This window comes from Budorcas taxicolor, chromosome 24 (genome assembly GCF_023091745.1).
Source record: "Budorcas taxicolor isolate Tak-1 chromosome 24, Takin1.1, whole genome shotgun sequence".
In the NCBI taxonomy this organism is placed as follows: Eukaryota; Metazoa; Chordata; class Mammalia; order Artiodactyla; family Bovidae; genus Budorcas; species Budorcas taxicolor.
This window is the reverse complement of record NC_068933.1, coordinates 13,849,102-13,867,908: the sequence shown is the minus strand read 5'-3', so window position 1 is coordinate 13,867,908 and position 18,807 is coordinate 13,849,102. Positions and strand designations below refer to the sequence as shown.

The following is an 18,807-nucleotide window of genomic DNA, read 5'->3' as shown; positions in this document are numbered from 1 at the left end:
GCATACTCTAAATCCCTCCCCTTGAAATTAAAAGCATTTGTTGAATAGATCATACACTTGACCCTTGGATTCAGCCACTCCAGATTTACATTCTTAGTCTGTCTTTCAAACAGTCATTGAAATGATGTGAACTCACCAACTCACATCAAACTGCTCTTCAGAAATAACTTCAACGTATGTTCTGTTAGCATTTAACCAATCCTTCCCTCTTCTGCTAATAAATGTCCAGAATTTTTAATGGGAGAGGAGAGAAAAAAGTCATTTAAAAAAATGTAATACTTATTTCAGCATGGCACTTTAATACTTATTAAATCTAAAGTCATTCAAATATTTAGGCTCATTAAAAAGGCATTATACACAATAAAACTTTATCAACTAATCATCGGTTTGAGTACATAGAAATTTAAAATCCCACTTATTCAAATTGCATGTAAATTTGCTGGTTAAATTGGCTTTTATATTTTCACCACAAATATAGCTAGATAATGCTGGATTTTACGGAATCCAGGATTTCTTACTATTAGCCATGTTATGAGAAGGCAATGGCACCCCACTCTAGTACTCTTGCCTGGAAAATCCCATGGATGGAGGAGCTTGGTGGGCTGTAGTCCATGGGGTCACTAAGAGTTGAACACGACTGAGCGATTTCACTTTCACTTTTCACTTTCATGCATTGGAGAAGGAAATGGCAACCCACTCCAGTGTTCTTGCCTGGAGAATCCCAGGGACGGGGGAGCCTGGCGGGCTGCTGTCTATGGGGTCGCACAGAGTTGGACACGACTGAAGTGACTCAGCAGCAGCAGCAGCCACGTTATAACGAGTGGTCACCTACCTGAAAACAAGACAAATTTATACTATTCTAAGAAAACACATAACACTGTAAATCAACTATACTTAATTTTTTTTTTAAAGGAAAGAAACTTTGGGGCTTTCTGAGCCTTGTTTCTTTCACAGTGTCAAAGAGATATGCAGTGTGTTCATTTTTGAAAGAAGAGGGGAAAAGTTCATCACATTAAACCTTTTCCCCACAGTCATCAGTCACACGTCACTACGTTATCGCCATCAGCAGTCTCCATCTAATTCTGTCCTCATGGACTTCCGCAAACCGAAGATGCGCCTCTGTTACAAGAAGCTTCTACTCTTTCTTGTATCACCTCAAAATCTCTCTCTTCAATTACCTGAGCCTGCTGCTTACCTTGTGAGCCAGTTTAACTCAGTAACATCCAACATCCCTTACCCTTCTGCTTTTGATCCTGGATCTAAGACTCTTTGCACAGTATAAACTGACAAGTTTTCAAAAAAAAAGAAGCTAAACAAAAGAAAACAGTCCAGTTTCCAAATGACACTGATGTAGCCTCCTTAGAATAAATGAAGGCCACCCTTGCAGGACATTTGGTCCTGCTCAAAACTTTTGTGAGCATACCCGGTCCATGACAGATGGTTTTGGACAGGACCAAGTATCAAGGACCATTGGGTGAGGACCCAGTGCCTCATGGCCAGTTTGGACAGGACCAAATGCTAACTGCGCCCTGTCCAAGTATCCTCCTCATCCTATGAGCCTTGATCCTGCAGGGGCAGCCTCCACAGCCTCTGGTCCAAATCAACACTGTCCAAAGAGGGTTTCTAAGCCAGGAAGTGACTATTTTACTAACCCAGGTCTATACTGGTTCCCTCCCTGAGGAGGGGTTATGGGAGCAGCTATGGTTATCTCCCTCTCGGCTTTAATTCCTTAGGGTCGATGGTAGAGATTTTGGGATTCAGCTAAGCTACAGAATAACTAGGCCGCTGGTTATAGCTACTGCTTTAGTTACAAGGTTGAAAGCAAAGCACCAAAGAAGGTATTTAATTCATTTGTAAAAAGAGTGCACTACTTCATTTCAACATAAATGATTTGTGTTAAAAAAAAAAACAAAACTGACATTGTAGGGCCTTCCATGTGACATACAAAAGTTTCAAGCAAGAGCAAACAAATGTTATTACAATATAGTTAGTGGTTCAATATTTCTAAAAAGACAAATTTCATACTGGGTTTAAACTCTAACTCGATATCCTGCTTATAAAACACACACTAAAATAAAAGCATACAAAAGATGAAAAAGGAAAAGGTGGCAATCAATATACCAAGCAAAAAGCAGAGATATTCCAGTATTAATTTGGGGAAAAAATTTCAAGGTGAAAAGGATGTGAAAGGACTTGTGTTAAACATGTACGTATAAATATTCTCTGAATCTGTTTCTTCTTCTATAGAATGGAAATAATATTAGCACAACGTTACATGAGACTATATTAAAGTGCTGAGAACAATGCCTGACGCACAGTGAACATCAACAGACTTTTCCTCCTCCCTACTCTACTCACCCCTTCTCCAACTCTGAAGTAAGCATTTAATAAAATGAAGGCGCAAAGAGCATAAAGACCATCCTCTAAAATGGTCCTTCTTTAGTACTGATGTAAGAGGAAATGTTCGAGATACAGGAAAGAGGAGAAGAAGGATGCTTGAGTAACCACCATCATCTGGCACGTTCAGAGACACGGATTCTAAAGTACCGCTCTCATTTTTCTATATTAGTACTTCAGTCTACTAACCTAAAGCCACTTGTTTTTTACAAACTAATAACTGGACTCTGATAAAAGGAAAGTGATCAACCTAGACAAGGTATGCTGGTCACAAAGTTGTCCCCCATAATAATAAAAATGAAAGGATTATCTATGTATCCTGCGATTGTATATTGACTGTAAAGTCAGCAGGCTTTCCAAATCTCCCCAAGCTGATATTAACAAGACCCAAACAGAATGAACCCAAGGGGAAAGGACCAGCCATCAGAACCTAGAGGCCAACAGAAGATCTTGGAGGAAGACTGTTTGAAGATCTGGGTAAATTGTAACAACAGAATGAGATTTTGATTCCTGGGTTGGGAAGATTCCCCTGGAGGAGGAAATGATAACCCATGCCAGTATTCTTGCCTAAAAAATCCCATGGACAGAGGAGCCTGGTGGGCTACAGCCCAAGAAGTTGCAAAGAGTAGGACATGGCTGAGCGCGCGTGTGCATGCACACACACGTGGCATAAACGCGATTATAATCGATGAGATAAAGATTTGGAATTTCTTTCCAGAAGGACAGCAGTGTTCACTGGACTGTGTCATCCTTTTGCCTCCTCTGGAGGAGTCCAGAAAGTGTCTGATTTTTTTGTCCAGGAGCAGAGATAAAATAACTAACATGAAGGAAAAAAAAAAAAGAAAAAACAAAGAAGCTACACGAACTAGCCAGACTGGACAGATGTTTCCACATAGCAGAGAAAAAGCCCTCTACTGCAGGAACACAGATTAGATCCTGTAATGCTCCCCCTAGCCTTGGTGAGATGGGCGGGAAAAAAACTTCAGAGAGGACCTGCCCAAGAGCAGAAAACAGCCTCAAGGGGTGAGACCCACAGGTTTGGGAACACCTATAAATAAATAAAATTTTATTTTGAAAATCACATCTGGGATGGTGTCCCCTTGGAGACATTAAATGTATAGAAGTTCTTCCCCTCTTTTTCAGCGTGAAAGTGTCACGAAACTATCCTGACTCATGAAGGTCACTTCCAAGGAAAATGAGGAGCCTGGAATCGCCAAAGACAACGTTCTTTAGAAGACCAGGTGATGGAGCTCTGGTGTCCTGGAAATGGTAACATAAGGAGAACTTCAGGTTCTAAAAAATTCGGGCACGGGGCTCTTGGCTGGGTGGGGGGTGGGGGGGGGTGGGGGCATGCGGCCTTTGAAGTAGAAAGGCAGAGAAGACATCACCTGTTATTGCAAGATTCAAAAGGAAAAGTAGCCCAAACCTGGAGAGAAAGTAGAAGAAATGGGGAGGAGGGCGTCTGACACAGCGTCAGGGGAAGGGTGACAGGGATGGAAGGAGATGGTAAGAGGGGGTGCAGTCACAGCATCCCAGCGCATCCTCTGAGCACCAGCGGCCTCACCGTGAAGACAGAGGCCACAGCAATCGCAGGTGGTCAGAAGGTGAAATTCTGCCAAACTGGGTCCACAGCTAAGAGACACTGGTAAGCCTTTTGGGACCTCCAGAGACCCGTGGCTTTGTGAGAAGGAGGTTATTTTGGACTTACTATTAAACAGCTGGCATCCATGCAGACCAGGGGACTTTAAAGCCTCCCCCACGTGTTTGGTATTGGGAAGCAAGAGGTGACATCCCTGTTTCAGAGACATGCCATTTTACATCCACAGGTGGGCTCATAGAAAATTCAAGCATAGGGCCTTCCCAGGAAATTAAGGAAGAGGAAGAATTTTACTGTGTGTGTTGAGCCGTAAGAGTCACATCGACAGTAGGGAGGTCAGTTTCATTGCATTAATATCAAAAGAATATCTCAAGCCCTGGGGGCCATGCCACGGGGTGCCCACCACCATCCTGCGGACTCTCACAGCTACGTGGGTCTGCCTCCCTGGGACACTTACACCCCCAAAGGCTCTGATAAATTCCCTGTACCTCTTGACCCAAATCATTTATCAAATTCTTTAAAGAGATACCGCTAATTCTGACCCTTGACTCTGTCCAAGATCACGCTTCTGTGTCAAGAGAGACTGATATCAAAATATCCACAGCTGTATCTTCCCATGTCAGTATAACCTAAATTATAACAGTTACACAAGACCTTGAGTCTTTGAAGTTCACTCCAAACACTTCATTACGATGAAACTGGCACACATTTACTGAAAATTTCTTCGAGCCAGAGTGAGGTAATTCATAAAAATATCTTTACGACTAGCTAGAAATTAATGAAAGTTGAAATACATCCTTGCTCACTGGGAGGTAAGCTTCTCTAAGAGAGGGTCCCCTGTCTGACGCTTTTCTGGATATTCTACAGACCCCAACCCAGTGTCCTAACTATACTGGATGCTCCAAACCTTGTCACCATAGAATAAAATACCAAGAGGCCCCATATGACCTGGCATCAGCCAGCCCCTCTGACCTCATCTCCAGTCACACCTTCCATTCTCTGGCTGGCTCAACAAGCATCAGCCTCAAGGGCTTTCCTTTCTGTCCCTCCGGCATTCAAGCTGATTTTCATCTGCTCCTCCACCACTGGCCGCCACCTCATCCATCATTCAAGTGCTACTCAAAACAAGAGATATTATTGAGCTGTCAGTCAAAGCCCTGGCGGGGAATGTGGCTTTGGGCAGAAAATGCAGAATCTGCCCTCCTGTGAGTGAGCCCTGCAGAAAGATCATTAACCACACAAAGCAATGGACCAAACTGTTAGGCTTAAAGGAAGCTCGATCGTGACGGTCTCTCGCAGCATCCTGGACCAGCGCTGGTTTCCCTTTTCCCTGTGTGGTCTCAGCCACCTCCAACCAAACCCGTGGCCTCCGGGCTACCTGGAACCCTAAACTGCTAGGAGAGTGTGTGTATTGGGGGCCGGCAACCTGAACTTGAATCTTACCTGTATAACCAAAAAGAAAAAGAAAAACAAGCAAAACTTATGCTGCCTGGACAGAGGAGGCAATGGCACCCCACTCCAGCACTCTTGCCTGGAAAATCCTACGGACGGAGGAGCCTGGTAGGCTGCAGTCCATGGGGTCGCTAAGAGTCGGATACGACTGAGTGACTTCACTTTCACTTTTCACTTTCATGCATTGGAGAAGGAAATGGCAACCCACACCAGTGTTCTTGCCTGGAGAATCCCAGGGACAGGGGAGCCTGGTGGGCTGCCTTCTATGGGGTCGCACAGAGTCGGACACGACTGAAGTGACTTAGCAGCAGCATGCTGCCTGGGATCAGACCCCAGCTCTCTCTCTTACTAACTAGGTGTCCTCGGAGAAGCACTTGTCCTGCTATTCCTCAGTGTTCTCAACAGTAAAACGGGTAAAATAATGATACCCAAATAGCCACCAGAAATAAAGCATTTATGAAATAGTAAATGATCAATAAATGTTAGTTATCATCTCATGTTTCCCTGTCACTCTCTATCACCCGTTTTTGTTTTTGTTTTTTTACAGCATCTGGGATGTTATTTCCCCAACCATAGATCAAACCTGAAATCCTGGCAGTGGAAGCTCAGAGTCTTAACCACTGGACTGCCAGAGAAGTCCTCGCCTGCTTAATTTTTAAAGCCCTTAAAACACTCTGAAATTCTCACTTGTTTAATTTTTTAAATTTCTGTTGCCCCCTTAGAATGGAATATCCAAAAGTACAAGGGCTTTGTCTGACCTATTCTCCACTTCAATTCCCAGAACAAATCCTAGGAGACAGGAGGAGGTTCTTCAGTTGTTGAATGACTCGGTACCTTTAATTCCAAAAGCTTTATAACACTCATTTGGCAATTCCAGACATGAGCCTAGGCATATTATTCAATTTTAAGTTGACTTAAATAAATCAGCTTTTGGTTGGGATATATACAAATTCTTTTGAAGTGTATCCTTTTAAAACAATTGTCTTAAAGTTACTACTCAGAAAAGCCACTTTAAAAGAGCAACTCTCTTTGAAAAAAACCAATAAAGATGTTGGAATAGAAGAAATGCTTGATGCCCTTATTTTCTAAACAGTTTTCCTTTTTTTTACTGAACTATAGCTGACGTATAATATTATGTGAGTTTCAGGGATACAACAGCTAAAAATTTTATAATGTAAAATATAAGTTCTGATTTAAAGGCTAAAAAGTGTTTGGTCCTAAGTTAATAGCTAAGGATAAAGTTATAATATGGACTTCTCAGGTGGCACAGTGGTAAAGAACTAGCCTGCCAATGCAGGAGGGACCAGAGACACAGGTTCAGTCCCTGGGTCAAGAAGATCCCTTGGAGAAGGAAATGGCAGCCCACTGGAGTATTTTTGCCTGAAGAATCCCATGGACAGAGGAGCTTCATGGGCTACAGTCCATGGGATCACAAAGAGTCAGACATGACTGAACAAGTGATTCAATTTATATACCTTTATTTGTTTATATTTATATAATTATATAAATATATATTTATATGGAGCTTCCCTGGTGGCTCAGATGGTAAAGAATCGCCTGCAGTGCAGGAGACTCAAGCTCGATCCCTGGGTTGGGAAGATCCCCTGGAGAAGGGAATGGCTACCCACTCCAGTATTCTTGCCTGGAGAATCCCATGGACAAAGGAGCCTGGTGGGCTACAGTCCATGGGGTCTCAAAGAATTGGACACGACTCTATATAATACCATATAAAATAAAATATAATATCTAAGTATAAAGAGCCACTGGATGGGCCACGGTCCCTGAGATCTGAAGTTAGGAACATCTATGGAGATGGTCGGATCTGAATCAGGCTGACAGCTGGGAAACCCCAGGAGCCCCAGGAGGGAGAAACATCTGGGCTCCCCACAGGGGCCTCACAAGGGCCTCTGGGGCTTCGGGGAGGCTGCAAGGCCCTCCAAACTCAACCAGGCTACAGCGCTATGTTCCAAAGCACAGTAACCCCCGACCGCGGGAAGGGACCTCAAGAGAACAAAGGCTCCCTCACAGCGCCCACCGCCTCTCCCCACCGCTCTTTCAATAGACTTTCAGCTGCTGTACCTGGGCCCAGTCCCCTCCCCTGCCCCAGAATTCTCAGGATACTGAAGATCAAACCCTGTCATTCCCTCTCCCTGCTCAGAAGCTACCAGGGCTTCTCAGTGGGCACCTCTGGCCCAAGCCCCCCTTTCCGCTGTCTGATCACACCGCTGTCCCCCTACTCCCCAGCCAGCCAGCCCCCAAACACGTCTGGGATTCCTCCGTCCCGTGACCGCTTATGCTCCTGCCCAGGTGGGAGAGCTGCCCTGATCTGAGGGAAGCCCTGCACCAGGCTCAGGGCAAGCCTCTTCTCCGGGAACCCCTCTCCCAGGCCACCAGGAAGAAGTAACTGCTCCTCACTCCCTGAGCTCAGAGGCCTCCGCACATGCCCGGTTCCAGAGTCAGCATCTCTACAAAGACGGCAGCCTTCATCAGTCTTCATAACCTCCAGAAGCACACGGAGCCGGGGACTAGCAGTCACTCAGGGAACATGTCAGGCGTCCAACTGAGTGTTAAAGTACACAGCACAACTTTAAAACATTGCTAGTTTCTTCCTACACCTTCCTTTGGAGGGCCCCGGAAATCAAAAGTCTGAATTTTTATTCCCTCCATGTCCAAAGTAGGTCATTTCTAAGCAGTGGGTTTGAATATCCCAAATCAAAACTACTTTTCCTTTGAGTTCCTTAATTCCTCCCTTCTTATTGAATCCATAGTCATCTCCTCCTTCTTGAACCTTGACCTGAAAAGTGTGTGATAAGAACCACATACTTTTGGAACTACAGACAAAAGTAATCTGGAATTGCTGGCAACTTCAAGACGCATGTTTCAAGTTACAAAGCAAGACAAGATTGTTTTCAATCCTGCGGTGAAAGTGTAGGCTTGCCTCACCGGCGCTGGGGCCCAGCCAAAAAAGAGGGCCTGGGCAGACTTCTTGTCCATGGGTTAATGCGTATGTGCGCACGTGCGCGCACGCACACACACACCCCGTGAGGAGAAGGGTACTCTGAGATGGAACAAAGGCAATCTTCCCCTTTCCTCACTGGGAGGATCTAACAACAATTTTATTACCACAACCTAGAGATGAGCTCTCAGAGACTACCTGGAAAACAACCAAATTTTGTGAATAATTATTAACCATAAGTAGAATAAAATGCAAACTGGCATTTGCCTACCAGTTGTTTAAGAGGACTACGTGTGACTGATGAATTTAATTCAAGTTCAACAAGAGGAAATATGATGCCCCCCGGAAGGCTCCTCTCTGTCTGGTTTTGTTGCTGTCTCATACCCACAAAATAATCAGGGAAAATCACAAAACCACATAAAAGCACCTGATAATATAGGCAGTCGGTCTGAGGGATCCACTGAAAGTTATCATGCAGAAATGCATTACTAATAATAAAGTCTCACAGATAATGATCAACTCCTGCTTTTGCATATAAATCAGACGGAGTGCCTATGAGAACGGCACTCACTCTTTCCAGATTTACAGCTAGGTTCCCTCTGAGTACACATCCGTGGCTGAGGTTTTGTTTCTTGTATTTTTGAGTGCATGAACCTGTCCACATATATACTGTGCCTCAGAGTAAAAGGTTGTGAGCCAGTCATCAGGGGCTTCTGGACTTTGGAGTTTCAAAGCTCAATAAAAGATCTTCCACCAAAAAATTAGGAAGCCTTGCAGCCAACACAGAGGTTCCCTGAGAGAAGTTTTACAGGAGGTGAACCATCAGAAACAATTCAGTATTTTACCATTGTTACTGAATCCCCAAGCACTTCACCAGAGCTAACCACCTGGACCCCAGAAGACATCACTCACGCTCCTTGGTCTGCTGCGGGTGTTAGGAGGTGCTCTGCGTGCTGGCCATCATGCTACTGAGGTAAGGGCTGAGCCAGTGCAGCTACTCTACCTGCCAGCTGCCAGTGAGCTTGAGACAGTTCAAGGTACCAAAGCAACAGGCTACAGTCAATGAACCACAGCAATCTGTAACCCTTAAAATGCCAAAATAGTTCTCTTTGCTTGATATGACAAATTACCAATTCCCATAAGCTCACCAATTCTGCTAAAATGAAAAATAATGCAAACAACCGAAATATTTACAAATCAAACGCTATTGTTATAATAGCTGGGATTTCAAACAGTGGGAGAAATTTAAAGATGGAATGAGATTGGTCATATACTGGTAAGTTCTGAAGCTGGATAATGGGTTCATAGGAGTTCAATATAGCATTTTTGATTATAAGCAAAACCCTTATCAAGGTTTTGCTTCTGCAGTTTGTTACCTGCAGTCCACTGAGATCCAAAAATATTAAATGGAAAATTCCAGAAACAAACAATTTATACGTTTTACATTGGGCACCATTTTGAGTAGCTTCATGAACTCACTCCCCCATCCCACCCTATCCTGGGATGTAAATCATCCCTTTGCCCAGCGAATCCACAATGCATAGGTTACCTGTCTGCCCATTAACCACTTAGCAGTCGCCCTGCCAGCATCACTTCAACAGTGGTGGTATTGCAGTGTTTGTGTCCATGCAACCATTACTTTACTAAACAATGGCCCCAAAGCAGAAGAGAAATGATGCTAGCAATTCAGATATTCTCTTACTGTAAGAAATTTTAAAATTAAATTTTATCATAGGTATGAAGGTATAGGAAAAATCAATATTAACATATAGAGTCATCTGAGGTTGCAGGCATCTACTCAAGGTCTTGGAATATCCTGGCAAAGAAGGGGAGAGGGAGAGAACCACTGTACTAGTTTTGCATATTGTTTGAAATTTTCCAAAATAGAAAGTAAAGAATAAGTAGAAGTCAAGGTTAAAAACTATTGAAATGCAATCTCTGCAGTGCCTAAAAATGACTACATATATTCTTACCTCCTAGTGTGTTGCCGTTCTACAGCAGGAGAACAGATGAAATCTCAGAGATATTAATCTTGGCCTTTTACTAAGGCAGCTTAATTACAGGGACTCCATTGAGGTTTTTGCTAACGTCAAAAAAGAAAGTGAAGGCACCTTTCGAAATTTCAACACAGGTTGTAAAACACACAAGAGGCAAGCTTTACTAGTTTTTTGTCTACTCGATTTAAAGAAAGTTTTGCAAAGATCTCTGCTATTCGAAAATTGACAAAACACAACAAAACAAAAAAAATGCTATAAATTTGCCATCCGCGTAGAGGAAGGCACGTTAGCAGGTAAAAAGTTCTGCTTTCAGCAGAAGGTAGCGTAGCAACCCCGGCTATCGAAAAGAGCCGCTTCACCGTCTTTTAGCGTTTGAACTCTTGACCTCCTCCCAAAATGTCACAAAAGAATTTCTAAACCTTGGGACTAGAAGAATGGTTTCTTTCCCGAAATCGTTTCACAAAACATTACTATTTACTATATCCGTTTTGAGCCACTGAGCCTAAAGTACAAAAATAAACAGTATAGTCTAAAACAGATGCAGACTGGGTTAAGAAAAAGCAATGCAATTTAAGAAATAATCAGCAGATCGAGACGCGCTAGGAATGCAGCAGCGAACAGCACCTTGCGGGCTCTTCCCGGACACTGCTGTCTCTTTTGTTGAGGATCAGACTTTTTTCTCTGGTCCTCTTGTCTCTTCCTACCTTCAAACTCACAAAATAACTTGAAAGATGTATGGGCGGCAACGAAATCTACACAGCTCAGTCGTGCACAGAAACACCGGCGCTTAAAAGTCAACCCACCCCGGGAGGGACGCGCCCCCACCCCGCCACCCTCCTCCCGCCAGGCAGAGGCAGCCGGAGGTGGCGCGGAGCGGCCGGGTCCCGGTCCCCGGACAGGATGCACCCGGGGGCGCCCGCGCACCTGGACCGGGAGCCGCCGTCTCCCGCGGCTGAGCCCGCTGCCGCCCGAAGCTACCTGGGCGCCGTCTGTCTCCACCTCTCCCTCGTCCGCACGCGCGCCCGCGGCCAGAGCCGAGCGCAGAAGCGGAAACCCGGCAGACCCGGAGCGGCCGAGCACCCGCCGAGCCTCCCGCGCCGCCGCCCACCTGATCGGCCCCAGGCACCGCCCCGCAGGTGCCGCCAGGGAGGCTCCCGCCGGCCGGCCAGGAGCGCCGTGCGCGCAGAGGAACTGCTCCCGGGGTTTCGGTGCCAGGAAGCTCCCCTGTCCCGCGCGCGCCCAGGCCGCCGGCCCCTCCCCCGGCGCGGCGCGGGGGTGGAGAGAGGCGCGGGCGCCCGGGGGAGCCCGGCCTGCGCACCGGCTCGGGCAGGGCGGGGAGAGGTCCCCGGCGCTACGGCACCGGACGCGACCCGGCGGGAAGGGACGGGGCGCCCGGCGGCCGGACTCACCGAGGCAGCGGATGTGGAAGCCCGAGGGCGGCCGCAGCGCCCGGCGCGACCAGCCCTCGCGCAGCGCCTCCAGATGCTCCTCCTTGCCCTGGATCAGCAGAACCTGCTCGTCGATCCAGCCCAGGAAGAACGTCTCGGCCACCGCGGCCGTGACCTTCTTGTTCCAGAAGTGCTGCATGTTCTCGGCTTTGAAGTCGGCGAAGATCTCGTAGCCGATGTGGTGCCGGGAGAGCTGCTGGGGCCCGGCCGGGGACGCGGGCCGGGCGGCCTCGGACCTCTGCCCCGCCGGCCCCTCGGCCGGGCCCAGGACGATGGCCAGAGAGTGAGGCGCGATCTGCAGAAACTTCTCCATCTTCGGAGGCATCCGGCGCCCGCCGCGTGACCCCACTCACAGCAGCCGCCGCCGCCTCCCGCCGCTCCCGGGAACAGCCGCGCGAACTGCGCTGGGGGACAAGCGGGGAGCGTTAGTGCCGCCCCCCGGAGCCGGCCGCGCCCCCGCCACCCTGCGCCCCGACGCCAGGACGCCCCGGGACCCGCTTGGGCGCAAGCCTGCGAGTGGGCGCAGCGTGGTCGCCACGCGTGGACGGGGCGCGTGTGCGGTGCCCTGTCCGGCAGGGGGCTGGCGCGCGTTACCTGCAGCTCCGGGCCACCCTTCGGGCACCGCTCATTTTCCAGCCGTGGCACCCTTGCCTCCCTCGGCGCCCGGCGGCCCCGGCGAGGGGCGGAGACGCGGAAGGGGGGCGGGCAGTTCGCGCTGAGGCTGGGGAACCCGCCTGGCCGGACCGGTCCGGGGGAATCCCCAACAGCCTGCAGCGGAAGGTGGTCCCGGGGGGTGCGGATGGCCGGGTCGCGGGGTGCGTTTGGGTGGCGGGTCCAGGGACGCACGGCGACTCACGGAAGGCCCCGAGTCCCCGAGCTGCGCGTGTCGCTCCTCCCCACGCTCCACCCCGCCCCCACCTCCCACCTCCTGCTGGAACAAGTGCCTCTGCTGACTGGTTGATGTGCCCTTGGAAGTGGCTTTTTAAAAAACTTGGTCAACCACGAAAAATTGTCATCAGTCCCTCCTCCCAAACCCCTGTAGGAACTCTCTCCCGTATCTCCATCCCGTACTGTGGGCCTAAGGTAGAAGAAACCCGGTCATTCCCAGTGTCTTCTTCCATTGACGAAAAGGATATGAAATTCACCAGGAAAGGTAATGATTACACTTTTTTAGAAAACGAAAACAAAAAACAAAACAAAACAAAAAACCGATTCATTAAGCTTCTTTCTGTACAAACTCCGTTTTTCTTCTTTTTCATTGAGAAAGACTAGTATATCGAGAACCCTAATTGACCCCAAGGTATCATGTTACATTTTCCTGGAGCAACATTTCTCAAACTTAAGTGCTCACAGAGTCGCCTGCAGTTTTTGTCAAAACAGAGGTACCAGGATGTGGGTCTCACTACTTCTGATCCAGTAGGTCTGTTGTGGAACCTAATAATTGTTCTTTCTAACAAATTCTCAGCTAACTGCTGCTGGTGGTGGTCCTGGGCCACACTTTGAAAACGCCTGACCTGAAAAAAAAAAAAAGATATATATATATATGTTATATGATGAGAGGGATCATTGAAGGGTTTCTTGCCAAGGTTGCAGTGGCCACACTGCTGATCTCCCTGGAAAAGTTACATTGTGCTTACATCCCCTTCAGCGAGGCACTTGGGTACATCATCATGAAGGAAGATGCAAATTGTTTCTTGGCAAGGAACTGTTTCTTCCCTAGGTTCAGGCTCCAAGACCTTTATCTTGACCCATGTAGTGGAGACAGTTCCTGGTTATTTTCCAAGGAAAACTGTTTAACATCTATCAGTGCCTCATTCTTACAAAACTCAAAGAGGAGGAACAATTATTATTCCGATTTTTCCAAGGAGAAAAATGATGTTAACTGATTTGGCCAAGGTCACACAATGAATAGTTGATAAACCCAAGATTTGAATCAGACATTTTTGGTAACTTATCAAATAAGAAATCCTCAAACTCCCTGGGGAGAACCCTTGCCTCAGTTTTCTCCATACTGAAGCTCAAGATCAAGTGGGATGTAAAGAACGAAAGAGCACTGTGAATGAAATTCTTTATCAGCCCTTCTCCCCACTGCCTGCTGTCAACTGCTTGCCATTCCTACAAGGAGAGAGGGCTTTGCTAAACTTGCTCTGCTCCAGGCTTGTCAATCGCTGGTTGTCCACTGGGATATAACAGACACTCAGACAGTCATCACTCAGGGAGGTGCATTCCAGCCTAAGGGCCATCACTTTGGAATTTCTGTTCATGGCAGATTGTGTTTTCCAAAGAGAGCTGCCACAATGCTTCCCAGGCGTGTGCGTTTCATAATGTGACCCTGTCACTCCCCTGTCTGGACATAGAATCTCTCTCTTCACCCCTTGAACTCTGGTTAGGACCTCTGATTGCTTTGACCAGTAGAGCAGAGATGAATTGGAGGAGGGCATGGCAACACACTCCAGGATTCTTGCCTGGATAATCCCATGGACAGAGGAGCCTGGCAGGCTATGATCCATAGTGTCGAAAAGAGTTGGATATAACTGAAGTGACTTCGCACGCATGAACTGATGCTGTACCGGTTCTGGGAGTAGACTGATTAGCCTCTTAGCTCTCAGTTAAGCTTCTTGGAAACAGCCACCTTGTAACAAGTGTAGGTACCCCAAGATCATCATGTTGTGAGGAAGCTCAAGCTAGTCATGAGGAGGAGGTATGAAAAGAGCACAGTGCTAGCCAATTCCCAGCCATTCTCACCTTCCCAGCTTAGACACCAACACAGGAGTGAAAGAGATATTCTAGCCCCAGCAGACACCAAATATAGTAGAACCATGGCCCCGGAGTAACCCCCAATCGAGCTGTCCCAGGCGTCTCTGGGTATTCAAGTCAATCCAACTGAAGCTTTGTATAGCCAAGGTGACCCTTCCCCAGCTGTGCCTGGTCTCAATTCCTGATCTACCCAACTATGAGCATAATAAAATGGCAGCTGTTTTTCATCACTGAGTTTTGAGGTACATGATTAGAAAGCAATAGATAATTGGACCACTGTTATAATGTTTGCACGACTTAATGTTACGCTGTGGTAATGTTTGCATGCTTCTTGGGAAAGTCTAACATAAGAATCTAGGCAGGAAAGAAGATTTCAGTGATGTCCTCATTGTGGCACCTCTGGAAAGTCAACTTTTATAAAGCAAAATGGAAATTCTGCTATGTTATTTTTATCTCACAAGTATGATAGGTGGTTTAGACTCCTAATTCCATAATTCAAGGCACCAATTGATTAATGTGTCAGGAAGAATGGCATCTGCACAAACCACTCAATAAAACCTCACTGCAGTAGAAGCCCAAGAATTCCCACAGAGATCTTATAACTGGAGTTACCGCTTATTCGAATTAAAAGCCTCCCAGAGGATTCTTTCAAGGGTAAGCCACCAACCCCCTTAATTGTAGCACGTGCATGCCTGCATGCTCAGTCGCTCAATCATGTCTGGCTCTTTGCGACCCCATGGACTGTAGCCCACCAGGCTCCTCTGTCCATGGATTTTCAGGCAAGAATACTGGAGCGGATTGCCATGCCCTCCTCCAGGGGATCTTCCCAACCCAGGGGTTGGAAACCTACATTTCCATGTCTCCTGTATTGGCAGGTGGGGTCTTTACCGCTAGTGCCACCTGGGAAGCCCATGACTTATGCAGTATTAGTGATTCTGTTTGATGTTTATGTCTATGTGCTTACCTACTAGCCAGAAAGATGCTCTCAGTGGAATGTCTGTTACTGTTTATCCCAGGTTAATAATTAGAATAGCTAACATTATCATGGTGCTTTCTATGTGTCATATACACTGTAGACACTTTATTATACTCATTCATTTAATCTGTGCAGAAACCCTATCGGCTGGATACTTTTGTCATCTTAACTTTATAGATGAGAAACTGATCCACAGAGAACTTTACCCTGATGAACTTAATATGCTCAAGGTCTTGGTGACTTGGTGTAAAGTCCTCAAGCCAGGATTCAATCCAGGCAGTCTGGTTCCAGAATCGGTGTTCTTAACAACTGCATTAAGGCCCCCTCCACTTTTCTTAAAGAGTTACTGATTATCTTGTTATTACAGCCACACTTGTGTGTCACTTGAGGATACTGGCTTAATATCGTGGTTGAGAATGAGTCTGATGTTTGAAACACTGCAAAAGGACGTCAGATGCTTCACTTCTGACAGCCTACCAAAGATATCTCACTTAGTCAAGACCTGTATTGATCTTCCCTACAGGGAACAGTTTTTGATGGCTTGAGACACTTTCTCAAAATAGCTCAAAGTGCTCTTAAATGCTATGCTGATTCCTCACTCATTCCCCGCCCCCAAAGAATGAATCTCTTCTAAGACAAAGTTTAATATTGCTGCCATAATTGAGAGCCTCATGTAAGCCTGAAAATGAACTCTGGCTGGTTCTTGGATCTTCTGAATAATGCCTCTGTTAACAGTAACCCAGCCATGACGCTTCTATATTCTGGCATTCATATTGTACCAGCCCTGGCATCTCCATCACAAACCAGAAGCCCATCCCAGTTGGAAACCAGTTTTCAAAGAGCAGTGTGTAAAATGTACTTTTCTTTTTCTTCTGTTTCTATGCGTGGTTGGTTCTTGTTCATTTCCTAAAGCTGTACATGGGAGCGGTTAAGAATAGAAGCCAGCCTAGTTTTCCTATTAAAATACTTTATACTCTTCCTGACTGTAATTGTAAACCCAACTCAACATACTCCAAATTTTATGCCAGAAGTCCATTTTATTTGAACAAAAATTTCATCGGCCATATCAAGTTATTGTGGGTTTTTAAGTGAAGTGTTTTAAATAGCAGATGTCCATGTCCTTAGCATGCATGCCTCAGTCTTTAACTCAAAGTGATTAGAAGTTACTAAATCTTACTACCGTTCATTATGAATCATATATCAAAAAACTGTTGTATTCTAGGCAGTATGCTGAGTAACTAGAGATAGAGAAGTAAATAGGACATAATGCTTATTTGTGGGGAGCTCACAGTTTGCAAGAGGAGACAGACAGTAATCCCCCCAAAATGAAATTAGGCCTTATTAGTGCAATAGTGGACGATTGTACATATTACACAGAGAAGGCAATGGCACCCCACTCCAGTACTCTTGCCTGGAAAATCCCATGGATGGAGGAGCCTGGTGGGCTTCAGTCCATGAGGTCACTAAGAGTTGGACACGACTGAGCGACTTCACTTTCACTTTCACTTTCATGCATTGGAGAAGGAAATGGCAACCCACTCCAGGGTTCTTGCCTGGAGAATCCCAGGGACGGGGGAGCCTGGTGGGCTGCCGTCTATGGAGTCACACAGAGTTGGACACGACTGAAGCGACTTAGCAGTACATATTACACTGGGGAGGGAGATAAAAGGAAGGATAAATTCATTAAATGGGCAACATTGAGAATGACATAAGACTTCATACAGTGAATAAAATTGAACTAAGACGTGAAAGAGGAGTACTTACTGTATGAGGCTGACATGGTACCTACAGTTCTTTCCAACCTATAAGGGACATGATCCATTTGTGAGTCTTAGTTGCTGGGCAGTGTGTCCAAGAAAATGGTTATAAACAATAGCACCTGTTTGGGATTGATTCCTTTTTATTTATTTTTAAAATAGGATAGATTCAAAGTTCCTCTTGAAATAAGTTTGCTCAATCCTTTATATTCTGCTAGGCTTTCTTAGATACAAAAGAAAGGGGCTGGAGTTACAGCCACCCTGCCAGGGTTTGTGCAGTTCACCAGTGCTCCCATGAGGTTTGGTCCCTCATGTAAATGGCATCTTCTGTGTAGGCTGTGTTGGGTGAAGAAAACATGGCAAACTGTTGCCATGATACATACTATACTGTCATTAATTTCATAATTGTATGGATGAGCATATATAACACCTTGTGACTCTTTCATGTGAAATAATAGCTGCTATTAATAACAAAACAATGTGAGAAAACAAACATAATTCTTGTGTATTTCTCCTACTAACTGGAATGGAATCAGTTCATTATCTGTTGATTTTTTTTAACCTAATTGCCAAGTTCTACCCTTGATTTTGTCTCCTCCGTATATGGAAGTGGATGCTCAGAGTCTGAGATCTTCAACAATGGAAATTATAACCTGCCAGGACCCTGTCATCTTGCCCAGTCAACAGGCCCGCCTTCCTCTAAAATCACTGCAGATGGCAGATCTCCACATGCAAGAAAAGAGCCAACTAAAAATAGACGGTTTTAGGCAAATGCTATAGTTAATCAGATAGCTGCTATCTGAAACATGCAGATACCAAAGCATTTTAAAAGACACAATCATTCGCAAGAGAACGCTTAATGATCTTATTCGTGTTGTATTTGTTTAAGTGGAACTCAAAATCATCTACATTGGGCCTTCAGTTACAAATGGACTTTGATTCTTATGGTGTTTTTGAAATGTGACTAACCAGAGTTTAGAAATCTAATTATATGTAGTTAGTCATTCTTGGTGATTCAAGATAAAGTCATTAACTTCTAAGCATTTGTCTCATTTATTCTAGATGAATAAATGTACCTTTCTAAAAAAAAAATGAAGTTGCTTTATTTGTAATTTGTTATATTTCCTTTATACTGTTAATGGGGATTGTCCTGAAAATTTAGAAATGCAAAATAAGTGGCAAGTCAACAAGACTTGTCTACCATCTGTGACAGTTATTATGAATCTTAGTATGTTTTCAGCACACAGCTGTTAATTTATGTTGTTTATCCTACTTAAATATTTTAAAGGGTGTAAATGTAAATTGAAAAAGTAATTAGATAAGCACTCTATGTCTAAAAAATTTCATATCAGAATTAAACATATACATACAATAAAAACAACGTTTTATTAGAAAACATATTTATTATCAAGAAAAAAGCACATTTAGGCCTTCCATTTCTGGCAATAGAGCACAGTAGACATCCTAAAA

At 45.4% G+C, this 18,807-nt stretch overlaps 1 protein-coding gene across 1 annotated transcript in view; it reads right to left on the bottom strand.

Moving 5' to 3' along the window:
* STOX2 (storkhead box 2) overlaps positions 1-12,172 on the bottom strand; it is a 190,883-nt gene extending 178,711 nt beyond the window's left edge. Inside the window, exon 1 of the mRNA XM_052661523.1 lies at positions 11,809-12,172. Within this exon, the coding sequence (XP_052517483.1) occupies positions 11,809-12,172 (364 nt within the window). The remainder of the gene's footprint in view (positions 1-11,808) is intronic.
* Positions 12,173-18,807: the final 6,635 nt, after the last annotated feature.